The sequence below is a fragment of the Martes martes genome, assembly GCF_963455335.1.
Source record: "Martes martes genome assembly, chromosome: 4".
NCBI lineage: Eukaryota > Metazoa > Chordata > Mammalia > Carnivora > Mustelidae > Martes > Martes martes.
In genome coordinates, this window is record NC_137891.1 from 79,400,005 (window position 1) to 79,417,122 (window position 17,118).

Consider the following 17,118-nt stretch of genomic DNA (forward strand, 5'->3'; position numbering starts at 1 on the left):
TGGGGACCTAGCTCTGGGCATCCCTCACAGGATGTTAGGTAAATAAGAAGAAAACAGCAAAGAAATTTGAAAGGAGCAGCCCTTTAGCAGAAGAGAAACCAGTGTGGAAAGTATATTGAGGAGGAGACAGTCAGTAAGAGGCTCAAATGCTGAAAAGTCAAATTTCAATAACAGTTCTGGCAGTGACAATAAAAAATGTGCTGAACTTATCTTGCTTGCTATAGTGACAATTCAAAATGTGCTCCTCTGTCTTTATTTCATACATTTCTCTGACATTTCAGAGTTACCTTTGCCTTTTACCTTAAGGAGGAAAATTGAGGGCAAAGGTTAAGAGCCATCTCACTATCTCTTCTGGTTACCAAGAGATTTTCATAAATTTGTCCCAGCCTGTTTCACTGAGTCACTTTTTCACCTCCTGCTTGAAGTGAGTCTTTCAGTTGCACATTGGTACCATCCAATCTCTCCTCTCCTCTGCAGGGTCTTCCTTAACTTGCTTCATTTAGTTCTTTCCTCTTCTCTGGCACCCTTTTAATTGTTTCCCACCGTTTTGTTTTTCCGGGGCTCCAGAGTAGCTCTTCCACTCTTCAGTCCTTCAGTCTGTACTCCCGACAGCACCCAAAGTCACCACTACTCTTCCTTGCTTAAAAGTCAAACCAGGCCAGGTAATGTTGTGGGGGCTGTCATGTGTTATTGGTTGTGGAGCACTAATCCTGGCCTCTTCCAGCTGGATGCCTATAGCAACACCACTCCCAGCCGTGACGAACAAAAATATCTTCACAGATTGCCGAATATCCCCCAGTATGGGCAAAAGCACCCTAAGTTGGAAACCACTGATCTAGCTCATATCTCTTTTTCTAGCTAAATTCCAATCTTTTGTCCAATCGTTACCGGAACAACATTTCTAAAATAATAAAAAAAAATCATTAAGGAATTCCATTTCTTTAAATCTTGTAATATGTCCTGATCACTTTCAGGATCAAGTTTAAACTTCCTTGCTGAGCTTCTCGACTTCTATAGGCACAGATGACTCTGTCCAACTACTGCTCTGGAAAAAAGCATACGCTTTTATACTCCTGTGCTTCACATATACTTGTCTTTCCACTTCCTAAACTGCCTTTCTTCTTTTGTATCTAGGTAAGTACAACTTGTCCATAAAAATTAGTTAAAGAATCCTATTTTCTGCACAACATTTCTCTACCTTTAAATCTGGTTTAGATTCTTCACACTCTCATGGCATTCCATGCATACATTATCATAATACACAGCCTATTAGACTGCAGTCATTGATTTCTTATCTTTTACCTCTAACCAGACTCAAATCTTTGAGAAGGTCAAGGATCTTGGCTTACACTACAAAGGAACTCAATAAAGCCTATTAATGTTTTAATACGCTAAAGGATCACAGAGGAGTAAAGTTACTTTTGACCTGAACAGTCATTAAGTCCTCAGTGGAGGAAGTACCATTTGAATTGCCTCTAAATGGATAAGAAAACATTTTAAACACAGACACTAATTTTAAAAAAAGGAGATTCAGAGATAGGAAAATCAAAATTTGGTTAAAGTATGGTTAAACTCATGTGAGAGAGGAAGGGATTCACAAGTTAACACTAGATGTTGGGAAACCTTGAATTCTAGCAGAAGACAGTGGGGAGATATTAGGGATCCTAAAAAGAGGCTGGTTTCATCAGCACTCTTTTTTTTTGTAAGAGCTATCAGATAATTCAATATGGTAGATTGGAAAGAAAGGGCTTGATTTAATAGCCATTTAAGGCTATTAGTTCAGGTGAAAAGAGATAAAGACTGGAATTGGACTATACCTATACTATTTGGAAACATGACTTTTTCCATAAGTATTCTAATTTAGGATTGATATAACTTTTTGATGTATCAAGCTTGTACAATATAAATTTTAACTGTTTAAGAATAAATGTAATCTTTTGTGTAATAGATTTTGATAGACTACACTATGAGCATAGCATGCAAATAAAATACTAGAAAGCTCTTCTCTTGAACCTAATGGATTATGGTAATTCAGTCATTTTTCCCTTTAAAATCGGTTAAAATAATTTACTGTGCTCTGAAATAAAGATCTCCATTCAAATGCTTAATTAACTCCTAAACTGTATGAATAATTTATTGTTCTAACAGATCATTCGTACTTGATACTGTGCAATGAAGCTAGAAAATGCATATTTTAATCCCATCTGATTCGTATGGAAAGTTAGAGTCATAATGGTGCATCCAACAGGTAAAAATTCTTTGGTGAATATGGAGGCGGGGCACTGTAGATCTCCAAGTCAGCTGTCACCTCAGTGTGCCTTCTCTGAGGTCTGTTTTAAGTGCAGGATTGTTGAGAGCTCATTTTAAACATCTCCTCAGCTGCATGCTGCCAATTCATATTTCTTTAGCTCACATTTTACATAGACACATGGAAAATTATATTCATAGACACACACAGACTCACACACACATGTAAGTTCTCTCTACTGGCAGTGTTCCTTTTTTCTTTCCAAACTCAAGGCTTTTGAGGAAATAAAAAGTAGCTACTTTTTACAAAAGGGTTGGGTGCATTGAACTTATATTCTTTTTTGATTGTGCAGTTAGATACAGATAAATATAGTGTTCTTCTTTCCATCTCTGCTCTTACATTAGAGTGGGGTTGCCAAGGTGATGGTATAGCACAGTGGATTTGTTTTTATGTGGCTCAGTGAGTTCAAGCTAAAAGCTAAATCAATAACAGCAACTTCTCTCCCTGAGAACCATTCTTTCTCTGTTATTTTTGTTGTCATTCTCTGGCCATGTGTTCTTGCTCTGCATGTTTTATAAAACTTGGGAAGATTTTTGTCCTCATTTGGGTAAGCTAATACCTGGGGCTGGCTGTGTAAGTCAGTATTTACTCAGGTAAGAGCTGTCAAATATGTTATCCAGGCTCATAAAAAACTGTGATTGTAAAACATCTCTTTGGAATGAGATTAATTCAGAAAGCCCCAGGAATTTGCTAGATGTCCTTCAGGTTTGTTAACACCTAATAAGGTTTTGGGAAATACAATAAACCATACATTATTACAGAACTTACAAAAGTAAGGATTAATGTAAAAATTTGTTGAGATTCTTCCTCAAGAAAATGCAGTGCCCTTTAGGATGTTGAGCCAATATTAATAAAGTTTTCATTATGGTTCATAAACCCATGTTTTGTTTTATATACCATGGAATGTTCTAAAAGCTCAATGTTCTAACTTTTTCTTTGCAAAGTCAATGCCTGTGTAAAGGTACTGGCTAGTCATTTGTTCTTTTAGGGATCAACTACATATAAATATCTATCCATTAAGCTTGTGCTAGGAAACTGGGGATGTTGGAAATGAGCTTAAACCCAGTAGGGTTTCTGTCTTCATGGAACTTAGAGTCTAGTTAGGGAGGATAAACATGGATCAAACAACCATTCAAATTAGTATAAAATTGCAACTTTGCAGTGCAAATGCTGGTTGCTTATCCTACCATGTAGTATATATTAGATTGAACTTCAATAGAAAGTATTTGAGGTGGAAGGTTCACCTTGGATGAGTCTAGAATTTGGGAGATTTATTCTTGGGAGCATTTCTCAAATGGAGAATAAGCAGGGCTGTGATTAGTAGGTTCTCAGTATGTGCATGTTGGAAAAAGACTATGCATTTCCTATGAATTACTAAGCATAAATTGTAAAGAGGATGTTTAAATGTAAAAAAATAGTATTTTTAAAATTTTTTAGTGATTGTGGAGTATAGTCATAAAATCTATTGATAAAAATATAATTGTAGTTTAGTCCTTAACATTACAGTAGCTATGATATTGAACAAAGTGTTATATGTCATTTTTACCCTTAGATTGTCTTCTGGCCCTGATTTTAGTTGACTCAGTGATTAGAAGCCCTCTCAATGGAAGCTCTGCTCATACCTTCTTTTTAGTTACCTGGATACCGGTGCAAGCTCTGCAGGATGCTTGTTTGACTAATGATGCCAATGGGAAGTGTTTCTCCGAAACTCCAGTTTTTATGTGGTAAAAATTCTAATAAAGAAATTGTTCACAAGAAGTTTAAAAAGTAGGAAGGAGGGAAAACAAGGGCTTAGTTCTTTCATAAACTAGAGTACTCACTTTTAAAATCTGAAATTTGACATTCAGTGGCTAAATGACAGACCTTGACTTGTGACCTCTTTTCCTGTGGCTTCCTAGGTTGTTCCAGGAAATGGAATGTGATACTTTCCTTCAGTTAGGGACTCTACACCTTCTAGTAGAGGAAGGTATTAATGTAGTAGGATCGGCTGCCAGGCATGCCGAGAAGTAGCCTCCAGTGATGTCTGTAAGCCCTGGTTTCGTTCAATGCATAGCTTGGATTTATTACTGGTTAGCTCTTGAGTTCTCCACGTGGAGCAGACATTTCCCTACCTGAGAAAGCCTTTGCTTTGGATGTTGTTGGATCAGGTCTCACTAGGTCATCCATGTGTGCTCTGCCTGTCTGCTGATCTGTGTGCAGCTGCTCTCTTTGCCACCAGACTGCAGGCTTAGTTGATTAAAAAAAAAAAAAAAAGTAAGCATCTGCCTAAACTGAATCGTGATCTCAGCAATTCCAAGCTGTGCAAAACTGAGCAAGTATCGTAACCTCTCTATACCACATTTTCCCCTTTTGAATGATGCAACTTTTCGTAGAACTCATCTCACAGCATAGTTGTGAGGATTAAAAATGTTGTGAGGATGGAGGGTGTAGTGAGTGTTGTGAATTGTGTAAACTGATGAAGCAAATAATACATTATATGTTAATAAAAATGACTAAACGCATGTAATGTATGTGGAATAATAGTGTTTTGTGTTGTTGCTGTTATTATTATTTAGTTTATGCTAAAATTGAAGCCCTAATCAGCATTTATTCGTAGTCATCATGAAGTGTCCATTTGTATTCTATGTTAGTAAGCATGAAATCCCAACGATGCAATGCATTTAACTTGGAAAGAAAAATCCTATAAATGACCTCATTCCAAAACTTTCTTCAATGTGGTCACTGAAGCTCCTTTCTCTCCATTCCTTCCTCCCACACTTGGTCTTACCCTGAACACCCCATTCCCATCCCTTCTTTCTTGAACTCTTCCAGGCTCTACCTCCTCCATTGTGTGCTAGACCAATTATAGAAGTAATGATTTTCAGAGGGTAGTATGTAGTATGTGTGAGTATGTGTGTATAATATAAAGAACAAAGACAAAGTTGTTTTATGCAAACATTAAGCCAATTATGTCTTACACAGTGTCATTGTTGTTGCTTTTATAATGAGTGGAATCCTTGGAAGGAATGTTGTGACCATCAGCCAGGTTGTGAAATTTCAGGGAGTGGGAAGGTGCAGCACTGCCTCCAGGATCCATCCTAACACAGTCAGAAATTATCCTTCCATTTCAATTACATCCTCTTCATTTTATTGTAATTATTATGCTTTTGCATGGGTGTCTAAAGTGCTCATCCTGTAATAATGATTTAATAAGAAAGGAGCCTATGAATGAAATAGATATGTTTCTTTTCTTTAAAATGTTTTTATTTTTTCTTTCAAAAGTAATTCTAATTGTGGTTAAATAAATACTTAATGCAAACATATAAAATATAAAGCTTCTCTTCTTGTGTCCTCACTTCAAGTCAAATAACTTTCTGTTGACTAAGTCAAGTGCAATTTATTGTGTTCTTTTGTTTGGACATAATTCAGTATGAGACTGGGTCTGTTCTTTCTCATGGCAAATTTTGTGTTTGAGGTGCTTTCTGCAGACAGTTCACTATAGATGCTGGATGAGGCTGTTGGTTTCATTTCAATGATTTTCAGGTGCAAGGTGGATATTTAAATTTTTGTAGAGAACTATGTAGCCTTAGCAGCGGATCTAAGATTTGCTCTGCTCAGCCCTCTGCTTTCAAGGAATGTTTCTCCATTTCATCACAGAATTTCTGAGAGAAAGGGAAACTTTCTGTCCTCAGTTGTGCTGCTTGTTACTTCAAGAGAAGCCTTTCTGAAATGGCAGCTTTGGAAATTTCCACTGGATCAATTGCATAAGGGGTTACCAAGGACTGAAAAGGTCTAGTTCTAAATGGATTAAAACAAGATACATTATCTTGTATATATCCTTAGGCATAAATAATTCATTTTAAATAGTCATCATATTACATAAAATATGTCATCTCTTATCTTCTCTAGCAGGAGTATTCCCTCTATCCTGAAATGTAATAAGCATGTGGTCACGTGTAATGTGCCTTATTATTCTAGCTTCACTTTAAAAATTTTAATAAGTAGGGGCACCTGGGTGACTCAGTTGGTTAAGCGTCTGCCTTCGACTCAAGTCATGATCCCAGGGTCCTGGGATCAAGCCCCGAGTTGGACTCCCTTCTCAGTGGGGAGCCTACTTTTCCCTCTTTCTCTGCCCCTGCTTGTGCTTTCTCTTTCTTTTTCTCTCACATGCTCTCTCTCTCAAATAAATAAGCAAAATCTTTAGAAAAATTTTTGAGTGGAAGCATGACTTCACCAATCATGTAACATCTTTCTACTCAAGAGTGCTGCCTAAGAGAAGAGGTAACATTGAGTACTGCTTCTGGATGTGCTTCCTCTTGGTTCCCTGTTGGAACATCAGGTTTTAGACCCAGGACTGTAAAGAACAGAGGGGACTTGAAGTACTTCAGACTGAATTTCAGGGAAGCTATGTTAATTCCTCAAACATTTTATTTTGCTCACCAGCACAAGAAATAACCAACTTGTTTTGTGCCTTCCAGGTATATTCATTTCAACCAAATAGAAACGCTAGAGCCGGAGACCTTTGGAGACCTTCTGAAATTAGAGCGACTGTAAGTGTTGGCTTTTTAGACTCCTTTGCTTCTGATTTACTTCTTCAGTTTATACAATGTATTGACTGCCCAGGAGATCAGGACATTTTGTTGTAAGCCTACGAAGCAAAGTCTGCACCTTTGTACTATAAGATAGAGTTACTGTACACCATTCTATAGTTTGAAATCAATGGGGAAAAGACAAACAACCCAATTAAAAACAAGGCAAAAGCAATGAACACTTCACAAAGGTGGTAAAACCATTCTGCAAACTTATCGCAGAATCTACCACAACTTACCGTACACATCCCCTATGACCTATCCATCAGTTCCACTTCTAGTTATGGACACAACAGATGTGCACATGTGTGCATATGCGTCAGAAGTGTGTTCTGGAGTGTTAATGGCAGCATCACTTATAACAACCCCACCCTAGAGGTACTCAGAATTCAACAACAAAAGAAGACAAATAAGTTGCTGTATATTCATATATATATAGCACATATGAATCTCAGAAACATTTTGAGCAAAAAAAATCCAAACATTGAAAATTACATAGTTTGACTTTTTTTTTTTTTAATTCAGAAATAGCAGGAACATGTGTAATAGCTAGAAGTTAAATAGTGGTTACCTTTGGAGAGAAGGAGATGTTGAGGAACAGCAGGAAGGAGCTTCTGCAGTCCTGGCAGTTTTGTCTTTTTCTGTTTTCCCAGCTGTATTCACTTTCAGGAAAGTCATCATACTTATAGCATGATGTGTGTACTTTTCTAGATGAATGTTATATTTAATAAAACTTTATTAAAGACAATGACAAACCAAAAGAACACTTGGACAGCCTCCTTTTGTATTGTCTTTTATCAGATGAAAATACTCTAGCCCTTCATTTCCTCTAATACCTTATATTAACAAATTAATTGTGATTTTAGCACAAGATATGGATTTTTTTTATGAACAGAAAAAGTACAGAATGATGTAGCTAAACTTAATCAGGAATCAGTTTGAATTAAAACATATCTGAAAAGAAATTATAATTAGGAGTCTGTAGGTTTTGACAAGGATGCCCTTTCATTCTGATACATGAAATAGACCAGTAAATTTAAAAGATAAAAAAGAGCTAATCAACCATTTCTCCATGCCATTACTCCAAACTTATTTACATATAGAAGTATAGGAACTGTAATGCATAAAATTTCATTGTTTAGATTTGTGTTCTTGCTTTGCTGAAAGCATGTCATGGAGGAGTGAACTATATCCATTTCCTGCTCCATCAGGCTTGAGCAGTGGATTCCACCTCGGTAAATTCAAGATTTAGCATCACGATGACTAATAACCTCAAAAAACCTAAGCCATTGACTTTAATGTTGGGGAAAGATTTGCTGATAAAAATAAGCACTGCTTTCCTCCATTGAAAACTGGGAAGGGGCGATTCCTGTTCCCCAAAGGAGATCTTGAAGCCCCCACAGGTCTGATAGCAGTGATGGCATCTCCTACCTTTCAGAGGGAGCTGTTATCTTAGGATCCATGAATGGTCTTGAAGGAGTAGGGAACTGAGCAAGGAAAAAAGGTTTAACTTTTAGTTTTCTCCCTATTATGTAAATAAAAACTATACACATATTTTTGAAAGATCTCTGAATATATTAATCACAATGTATTTTTGTTATATTTCTCTTTTTTTTAGTTCTTTGAATTCCCCTGCTTCTTCTGGAGTTGGTTTTTCTTTGTTTTGTCTTGGTCTTTCTTTGCCATGGTCCTGATTAAGCTCCAGTGCCTTGTGATCCTTGATATTTATACTTGAAAATATTGGGTTGTGGGTCTAAGTTTCTCCTGTTCCCTTGTAGGTAGGTCTGTTTTCTTCCAAAATTTCCCATTTTGGAGGGAATTTAAAATTTTTTAAATTCCAAAGAGAATTTTAGTTTGGACAGTTGGGTAGGAAAATGGCAGATTTCTCCATCTAAAATACTAGCATGTGAAAGGAAATGCTTCCCCTTCAGTTGCTGCTCCACACAAAATCAGTTACTTTTCTTTGTCAATTTTTAAAATTTCTTTAGAGAAAAACCTATAAAAATAATAAGAAATATATATATGTATATATATTTAGTGAGAATAATATAATATTTGATAATAAATAATATATTTAATAACAAGAAATACATATATAAATTTTCTTCCTCTTAGCACTTGGCCACAGCTACAAATTAATTACATTTCTCCATCCACGTGTTCAGTGAACCTCATTTACCATCCTGTCCCTCTACTCTGTTTGGTGTCTTGGGTCCCAAACAATCAGATTGTTCCTTCTTTGTACATTCCCTGGGATTCTGCTTTTTCTGTTTCCTTTTCCAACCTTCTTCCATGCATTTTGTATTTTCCAGAGTTCACTGAAATCTCTTATCTGTTGACAACCTCATGCATCCTGTCCTTTTGATTGTTATGGGTTTATTTATTGTATTGACCATCTGAGCTATTATTTCAGTTGACTTCTGAAAGAGAATGAGGCAAATTTACATGTCTCATTCACTCCTTTGAGTTAGAATTCTTCTCCCTATAACCTTGAAGTGTGTTTGTTGAGATAATATTTTAAATATTAAAATTAAATTATTTTGTTAAGGTAATTCTCAATCTATACAAATTCAGCATGACTTTGTCTGTAACCACATGACTTTGTCTGTAACCACACATCCTCAAGTAATGTGCATTCAGCAGTGGTAGTAACAATATTTAGGATAGTTCTTTACCTACAGGCTTTGATAAAAGTCCCCATGTGTTGCATTCATAAATACCAACCCCTACCACTTGTGTGGAATGTTCTTTTCCCTGGATGCATGATGCCAATACAGGCAAGTGAAGACATGCATCTTCATCTTTCCTATAAAGAGAAGAGTTAATTTGAAAATCCTGGTCCTTTACCAAACTTAAAATTTTCCCTAGCAATAAGCCTTACTCTTAAATAGTCATAAACTAATTAATATTATATCACCAAGCAGAAGAATCTTTACACTTTGGTGAAGGCACATAGGTTGAAATATTCAAGCTGGTAACAGAGCTTGATGCACAGGCAGAAAATTGCAGTAATGTTTGTCAAAGTATACAAAAATTTGACTTTTTGTGTAATAATTTGTGGTTGGTATTGAAGAACCTGATAACTGTGCTATTTCTCCCCAGTGCCACTTGCCAATTGCAAAGTGGTGAGACTGTAGACATTCTTCATAAGGCTGGATCCCTGTATTTATTTCATATGCACACTGACCTCGGCAAACTATAGTTTGCATATTGCATGGTTTTTCTTTTAGAAGCTTTAATGAATCTCTCTTTAAAAAATGGGAAAAATATACCAAGGGAAGGAAACCCTGGTATTCTGCAGCCATAAAGAACATTCATGGTGACTAGAATACATTTAGTTTTATTGGTTTGGAAAGAATACCAGTTTGAAACAACACCACACGGGATACTTTATGGAGCAGCAGGGACTGGCATCGAGTCAACCAGCCCAGAGATATCTTCTTTATCCCGCATATACCTCACTACAGCAAAGGCTCTTTCAACAGCTTTCTCTAAGTATAGGATCTGAATATGGTTTTCTCTACACCTTAGAAGTTTCTTGGATTTCCAGTGGTGATATCTTGAGATGCTAACCTAAATTTCAGGCAGAAGATATACTTTTCTCTCCTCAGAACATTAATGTTGAAAAAACCCATTCATTGCTTGGTTTGTTTGATAATTTGTACATTTCTGTCACAAGAAAGAGATCAGACTTTGCATCAATTTCAGTGCAATGGATACTGTTAATTTTATTTTTAACCAATTATCTTTGGTAAAAAAAAAACATTAGCAGCAAATAATTATTATATGAACTTTCCAATACAGGAAGAGATGCTTTTTAGGTCTTACTGGGGGCAAAACAATCAAAGTGATATTTCTACAAGCACAACTCAAAAAACAGCAGAAACATTTTGAAGATTAACTTCACAGAAGTTGGAAAGAAGAAAGAGGAAAAAGAAAGCATAGGCATGCAGTTTTGCACCCCTGCTGAACAGTACCACTGGAATACGACTACTATTTTGGTGCTGTCACTGACATAGTAATCTAGGAGATGAATAATAATAATTATTCTAATAATAAGCTCATTTTATAGACAAAGGATCTGAGATTTAGAGATACTAATCTACTTGAAAACAAATAGTTATAGATATAACAAGTAGCAATAATATCTGATTTGGGAACCCTAATAATATGTATGATAGAAACTAATGTTGAAATAACATTAATTTGGACATTTTGTCACTATATCAAATGAAAGAAAATTTTTGATAATAATTTTTCAACATTTACATACCTTGTTTCAAAATCTGTGATGATGAAAATATTATGTTTTTTTTTCTTGACTTGTTTTGCCTGTTAAACAATTCTGGTCTACTTGGCTTGGAAAATAGATAACATCTTTCAATCTCTGATTATTGATGCAATTTCCAGCCTTTTAAATATGATAAGAGAGAGGCACCCGGGTGGATCAGTTGATTAAGCAGCTGCCTTTGACTAAGTTCATGCTCTCAGGGTCCTGGGATGGAGCCCCATGTCCCTGCTTATCAAGGAGCTTGCTTCTCCCTCTCCCTCTGCCTGCTACTCCCCCTGCTTGTATGCTCTCTCTCTTTGTCAAATAAATAAATAAAATTTTTAGAAGAAATATTTTAAGAGAATGATCAACATCATTTTTACTGTTGTTATCACACTGGGCCCTACTAGTTTTATTTTATTTTTATATTTTTTATATATATTTTAATACTCTTATTTATTTATTTGACAGAGTGAAAGAGTGGAGAAGTAGGCAGAGCAGCAGGCAGAGGGAGAGGGAGAAGCAGGCTCTCTGCTGAGGAGGGAGCCCGATGTGGGGCTCATTCCCAGGACCCTGAGATCATGACCTGAGCTGAAGGCAGATGCTTAACCCACTGAGCCACCCAGGCGCCCCTCTACTAGTTTTCAATAGTGAAATAAGTTTATAGTCCTACAAAAAAACATGTGAATAGTTGTCCAAATTATGTGGGTTTCCCCAAGGTTCAGCTGCAATGTACTACAAGATACTTCTCCATTATTAAATTCTATTCCAATATCTCCTGAGATATGGATATGGGTTAGGGCTTTTGGGGAATGAGAATTACTGTGTGACTTCTGTCTGTACGCCCATCTTAACCTAACTAACTGTTCACTGTTTCTTCTCTAGTCATTGCTTCTGAGTTTGGTGAATTGGGTGGGGCAGGAGAAAATGGGAATAAAGAACTAAAATAGTAAGGACCAGGAAAAAAATTATATCTACTCAGAAGTGCATCAAATTCCAAAGTCATAAAAATATTTTTACTCCTTAGGACACCCAGTTTCCTTAATCCCTAATTGAAAAAATAGTTAAAATTAATCAAAATCCATACATTGCTAGGAAAACATGGTCAGATAATCTTACTTAATTTTGAGATGGGGCACTGGCCATGGAATAGGACTCAGAGTGAGGCTGGTTGTAGCTGTTAACATTTTCTACACATTATTTGATTATTTGTGCTCATTTCCCACAGTCCCTAGAAATCAATGGCATGGAGCTTTCCTCTGTTTTGCAGACTACTGTTTCGTCCTCTCTTCAAACATATGCTCTTTGTTGAATATGTTTTCAGCGGTTCTAGTGGTTAGATGAAGCCTAGCTGGTGATTTCCTAGTCACAGTTTCTCTCCTCACAGTGGGAAGAAGTGGTATGGCCAGGGCAGTGTTCTGCACACTGGTGCAGAACTGACCAGGTGGAAGGAAGGATAGAAATACTGTGGCCCTGGGCCTCAGAGTGCCATTGGCAACAGAGCCTGGGGATGTGCTTTTCTGTGATCTGCCTGGACCACGGACATGGGCATGAATTTGAAAGGGAACAGGCAAATGGTTGGCTGAGCCAGGAACCACAGCAGCACCAAATGGAGCTGTCATTTAGCAAGACTGCTGGTGGCCTGTAAGTGAAAGTAGACAAAGGGTTGCCATCCACAGGATCCAGTTAATCATGGCTCTCTTGCAGGCTGCTGCGGTCATACATCATTTTGCCATTCTTTTTGATGAATACATTCTCTACCTTGATTTCCCATGTGTTTAAAGACTTATTTCTGTGATTTTTCTCCTTAGCATTTGTAATCTCTAACTAAATAAAACCAGAAATTCAAAAAAATCATGGGTCAGAAAATACATACATGTAAATCTTTAAAAACATGCTTGCATAAATGACACTCTGTTTTGTATTTGCCCTTTCTCACTGAAATACTTTTAAAAATGTATTTGGATCCACAATTCTTTAAAAAAAAAAAAAAAAAAAAGCTCTCCCAAAGCATCACTGCTGTGTTGTGATTCAAAGTTATCTTTTGTTTTTCAGGTTTTTGCATAACAACAAATTATCTAAAATCCCAGCTGGGAGCTTTTCTCATCTGGATTCATTAAAGAGACTGTAAGTGAAAGCAAGTGCACAGACACAGAAACCTTATGATTTTTCCCCAAATAAATAAATCCTAAGCAATGATTTGCCTTTGTCTCCTTTGGCCCTGAAAGATCATTGCAATTTTAGCGTGTAAGGGAGAAAATGGTTTCGTTAACTGCAGAGTGATAGGAGGACGCAGACAGTTGACTAAGCTTTCATGTATTCTCTCAGAAGTGACATTCAAAAGGAATATTGAAGATAGAAGTTTTCCTTGGTTCTCAGTAATTTTCTTGCTGGTCAAATCTAAAGACTCCCAAGACTTCTTTTCCTTTAACTTTTATTTAAAAAGAGATGTGAGAAGTTCCAAAGAAAGTCTAACTCCTCTGGCCAGGCCTCAGAAGTTTTCCCTTGTTGCAGGTACGGTTACTGATCCAGTTCATTTCTTCCTACACGAAACAATTTGGAGTAAACCTCCCAATCCTGTTTGAGCCTCCAACTGCCTCGCTTTTCTCTCTGCCTGTGTGAATCACTCGCCTTTACCCTGATCTGTCTCTTCACCCCTTTCTCTGGGTAGACTTCTGCTTTATTGATGGATTTGGGGTTGTTGTTTTTGTCCCTCAGTAAGTCCCAGTTATCAGGTAAAAGTTGCATGTCCTGCTTCCCAGAGCTATTTGGAGGGCACGGAGTGGAAAAATCACAAAAGGTTATCTCTCAGCTGTCTTGGAGGTCATGCTGTTGCTGGTGTCTTTTTGGTGTGATGTGTCCAGGTCCAGGTCAATGGGCGAGGAAATGTTAAGATTAAGTAGATATCAGAACACTGGGGGAAATAAATTTGTGTTTAATTGGTGCCTGGAAATAACGCTTGGAATCATTGTGTTTCAAGGATCATAATTAATCAGGAGGACCATTCACCTAGCCCCAGTCCATTTTGTCAAGTGTATATTCTCTACTTTCATTGCAATTCTCACAGTAGATGCTGCCTTACCGTCTTTTCTCCTCAGGCTGTGCTCTTTGGGCTCAGACCCACATCTGCTTGAAGATTCTCCTTTTCTGTCAAAATTTCCTCACTTCTCAGAACTGGTTGCACCACAGCCATTAGGATTAGCACATCGATTCTTGTTTTGTTGTTATAAAAGACTTTATCTTTTAGAACAGTTTTAGGTTTGCAGAAAGTACTGAGACTTCCCACATACCCTTTCTTCCTACATAGCCTCCCCCTCCATGACCCTCCACTGGAGTGTTACATTTGTTAAAATTTATATCCCACAATCACTCAAAGTCCGTAGTTTATCTTAGGGTTCACTCTTGTTACTGTACTTGGTATGAGTTTAGATGAATGTATAAGAACATATATCATCACTATAATGTCACACGGAATATTTTCACGGCCTTCAAAGTCCTCTGTGTCCCACCTATTCATCCTCGCCTTCCCCTAACCTCTGGCACTAGACATTTTACCATCTCCATAGTTTTGTCTTTTCTCGAAAGTCATACAGTTGGAATCATACAGTATGCAGCCTTTTCAGATTAACTTCTTTTATTTAGTCATAGGCATTTAAGATTCTCCCATGTCTTTTCATGGCTTACTAGCTAATTTCTTTTTAGTGTTGAATAATATTCCATTGTCTAGGTGAACCAGTTTCTTTATCCATTCACTACTGAAGGACATTTGTTGGCTTCCAAATTTTGGCAATTATAAATAAAGCTGCTATAAACATCCATGTGTAGTTTTTTGAGGGAACATAGGTTACGCTTCCTTTAGATAAATACAAAAGAACATGATTGCTGGATGGCATGGTTAAAGTATATTTCGTTTTATAAGAAATTGCCAGATTGGGGCACCTGGGTGGCTCAGTGGGTTAAAGCCTCTGCTTTCGGCTCAGGTCATGGTCCCAGGGTCCTGGGATCGAGCCCCACATCAGGCTCTCTGCTAAGCAGGGAGCCTGCTTCCCTCTCTCTATGCCTGCCTCTCTGCCTACTGTGATCTCTGTCTGTCAAATAAATAAATAAAATCTTAAAAAAAAAAAAAGAAAAGAAATTGCCAGATTGTCTTTCGAAGTGGCCATACCATTTTTTAGCCCCAGCAGCAGTGAATGAGAGCTCTGTTGTTCCACACCCCCACCAGCATTTAGTGTCATCAATGTCCTGGATTTGGCCATTCTAACAAACATTTAGTGTTATCTCATTGTTGTTTTAACATTCTTGTTTTTAAGTCATATCTGGAAACTGAAAAATGCCAAGGCATTTTGTAACCAAGTCTTAGGATAATTTATTTTGGTAGCAGTAGGAATATTTTTTTTTTTTTTTACTTGCCTCCTTCTCTTTTGTTGAATTTATCACTTGTGGTTAGAGTCACTCTCTCTGTATTTTTCAATTATAATTTCCATTAAATGTTTCTTTTCTATATACATGTCTATCTCATTATCGTTCTTGACTTCTAAGGCTCTCAGAAAGTCTTGAAATGCTAAATCTCCTGTTTGTTTTTCTAATCCCTTTCTATTATACTTTCTTGTTAAATTTTAGTAGCAGCTTTTTTGTTGTTATTGTTCTAACTTCTTACATTTAGTGAAACTTGGCATTCACTGCATTGCTGGAACACTCACAGAGAGATAAATACTCATAAAGAAGCAGAGGGAGACCCATCTCTCAGTGATGTGCTAGTATGCATCTTATATGCATGTGCTATATATATTTCAAATGTTTTAAGCTAAATATAAGATAATGTTATTAGTATGCTATGTTAATGAAGTATCTCTTTTCATAGATGGTACACTGATCACTTACAGTCATGGTAAGCTGACATACAGATGATTTGAGCAAACTCTTCCAGGGTTCATGAGATCTTGTTCAGTCTGAGATTGCGAGCACTTGTACCTAGTTATTCCAAATCCTCAAACCCATGACTGTCCAGGCTGTAATTTACACATGAATATCAGAATAAAGGAAAGTAACTGAGGGCTAGTAAATTAACTGCACGTACCCCCAATAAATTCTATCTTCCACACTGAAGTCTCTCAGCTACTGGGAGAATGTCACTTCACGGGTAACACCGGGAATCCAAGAAACCTGTGTGAATCACATGTGCTCTATCGCCCCAGGAGCTGTGTGTTACACCTGATAGGGGTATCCCATCTGAAACATATCATTTCTAACTCATGACAACCATATTCCTTCCAAGAGTACTGAAAAAATTAATGAAATGCTTTCTAAAAAGTGCTTTTGGATCTTTAAGTGAAAGGGATTATGCAAGTACAAGTGATATATTACTCTATTTTCAAATAGAAAGATTTGAATTTGAATTTACCTTGTGCTTTTCTTACCCTTTGAAACTGCCCACTGAGCAGTGAATAGGTCCAAGTGAGTAATTATTTGGGTGTTGTGATTCTTGACTGAATACTATCAAAAGACAGTTGTCTTTTATTTAGCACACTTGGTGTGACATCTGATTTAATAGTTACTTTCAACAGCTGTAATTCTTACCTGCATGCCTAGGCGTCTGGATTCCAATGCTCTAGTTTGTGACTGTGATTTAATGTGGCTGGGGGAACTTATGCAAGGCTATGCCCGAAATGGCCAAACTCAGGCTGCTGCTACATGTGAATATCCCAGAAGGCTCCAGGGACGCTCCATCGCTTCGTTAACAGTAGAGGAGTTCAACTGTGGTATGCAATTTTCTCTCTGTGTGTAAAATGGAAATGTCTTTTGTTTGCCCCCTTTCTATAAAGGTTTTCTATATGATGTTGCATTTGGAATAACATAATATCAGAAAATGTTATCAAGGGATTTAGTTATAAGTATGGTCAATGTCCTTGAAAAATGAAGTTTTTATCAACCATAAACAGAGCTGAGAGTGTCCTTGAGTATCATTTAATCCA

General features: G+C 37.0%; 1 protein-coding gene across 1 annotated transcript in view; it reads left to right on the forward strand.

Moving 5' to 3' along the window:
- Nucleotides 1-17,118, forward strand: part of PXDNL (peroxidasin like) — a 456,789-nt gene that overhangs the window by 303,065 nt on the left and 136,606 nt on the right. The window contains exons 5-7 of the mRNA XM_080802773.1: nucleotides 6,766-6,837; nucleotides 13,202-13,273; nucleotides 16,736-16,905. Coding sequence (XP_080658899.1) covers nucleotides 6,766-6,837; nucleotides 13,202-13,273; nucleotides 16,736-16,905 — 314 coding nt within the window. The remainder of the gene's footprint in view (nucleotides 1-6,765; nucleotides 6,838-13,201; nucleotides 13,274-16,735; nucleotides 16,906-17,118) is intronic.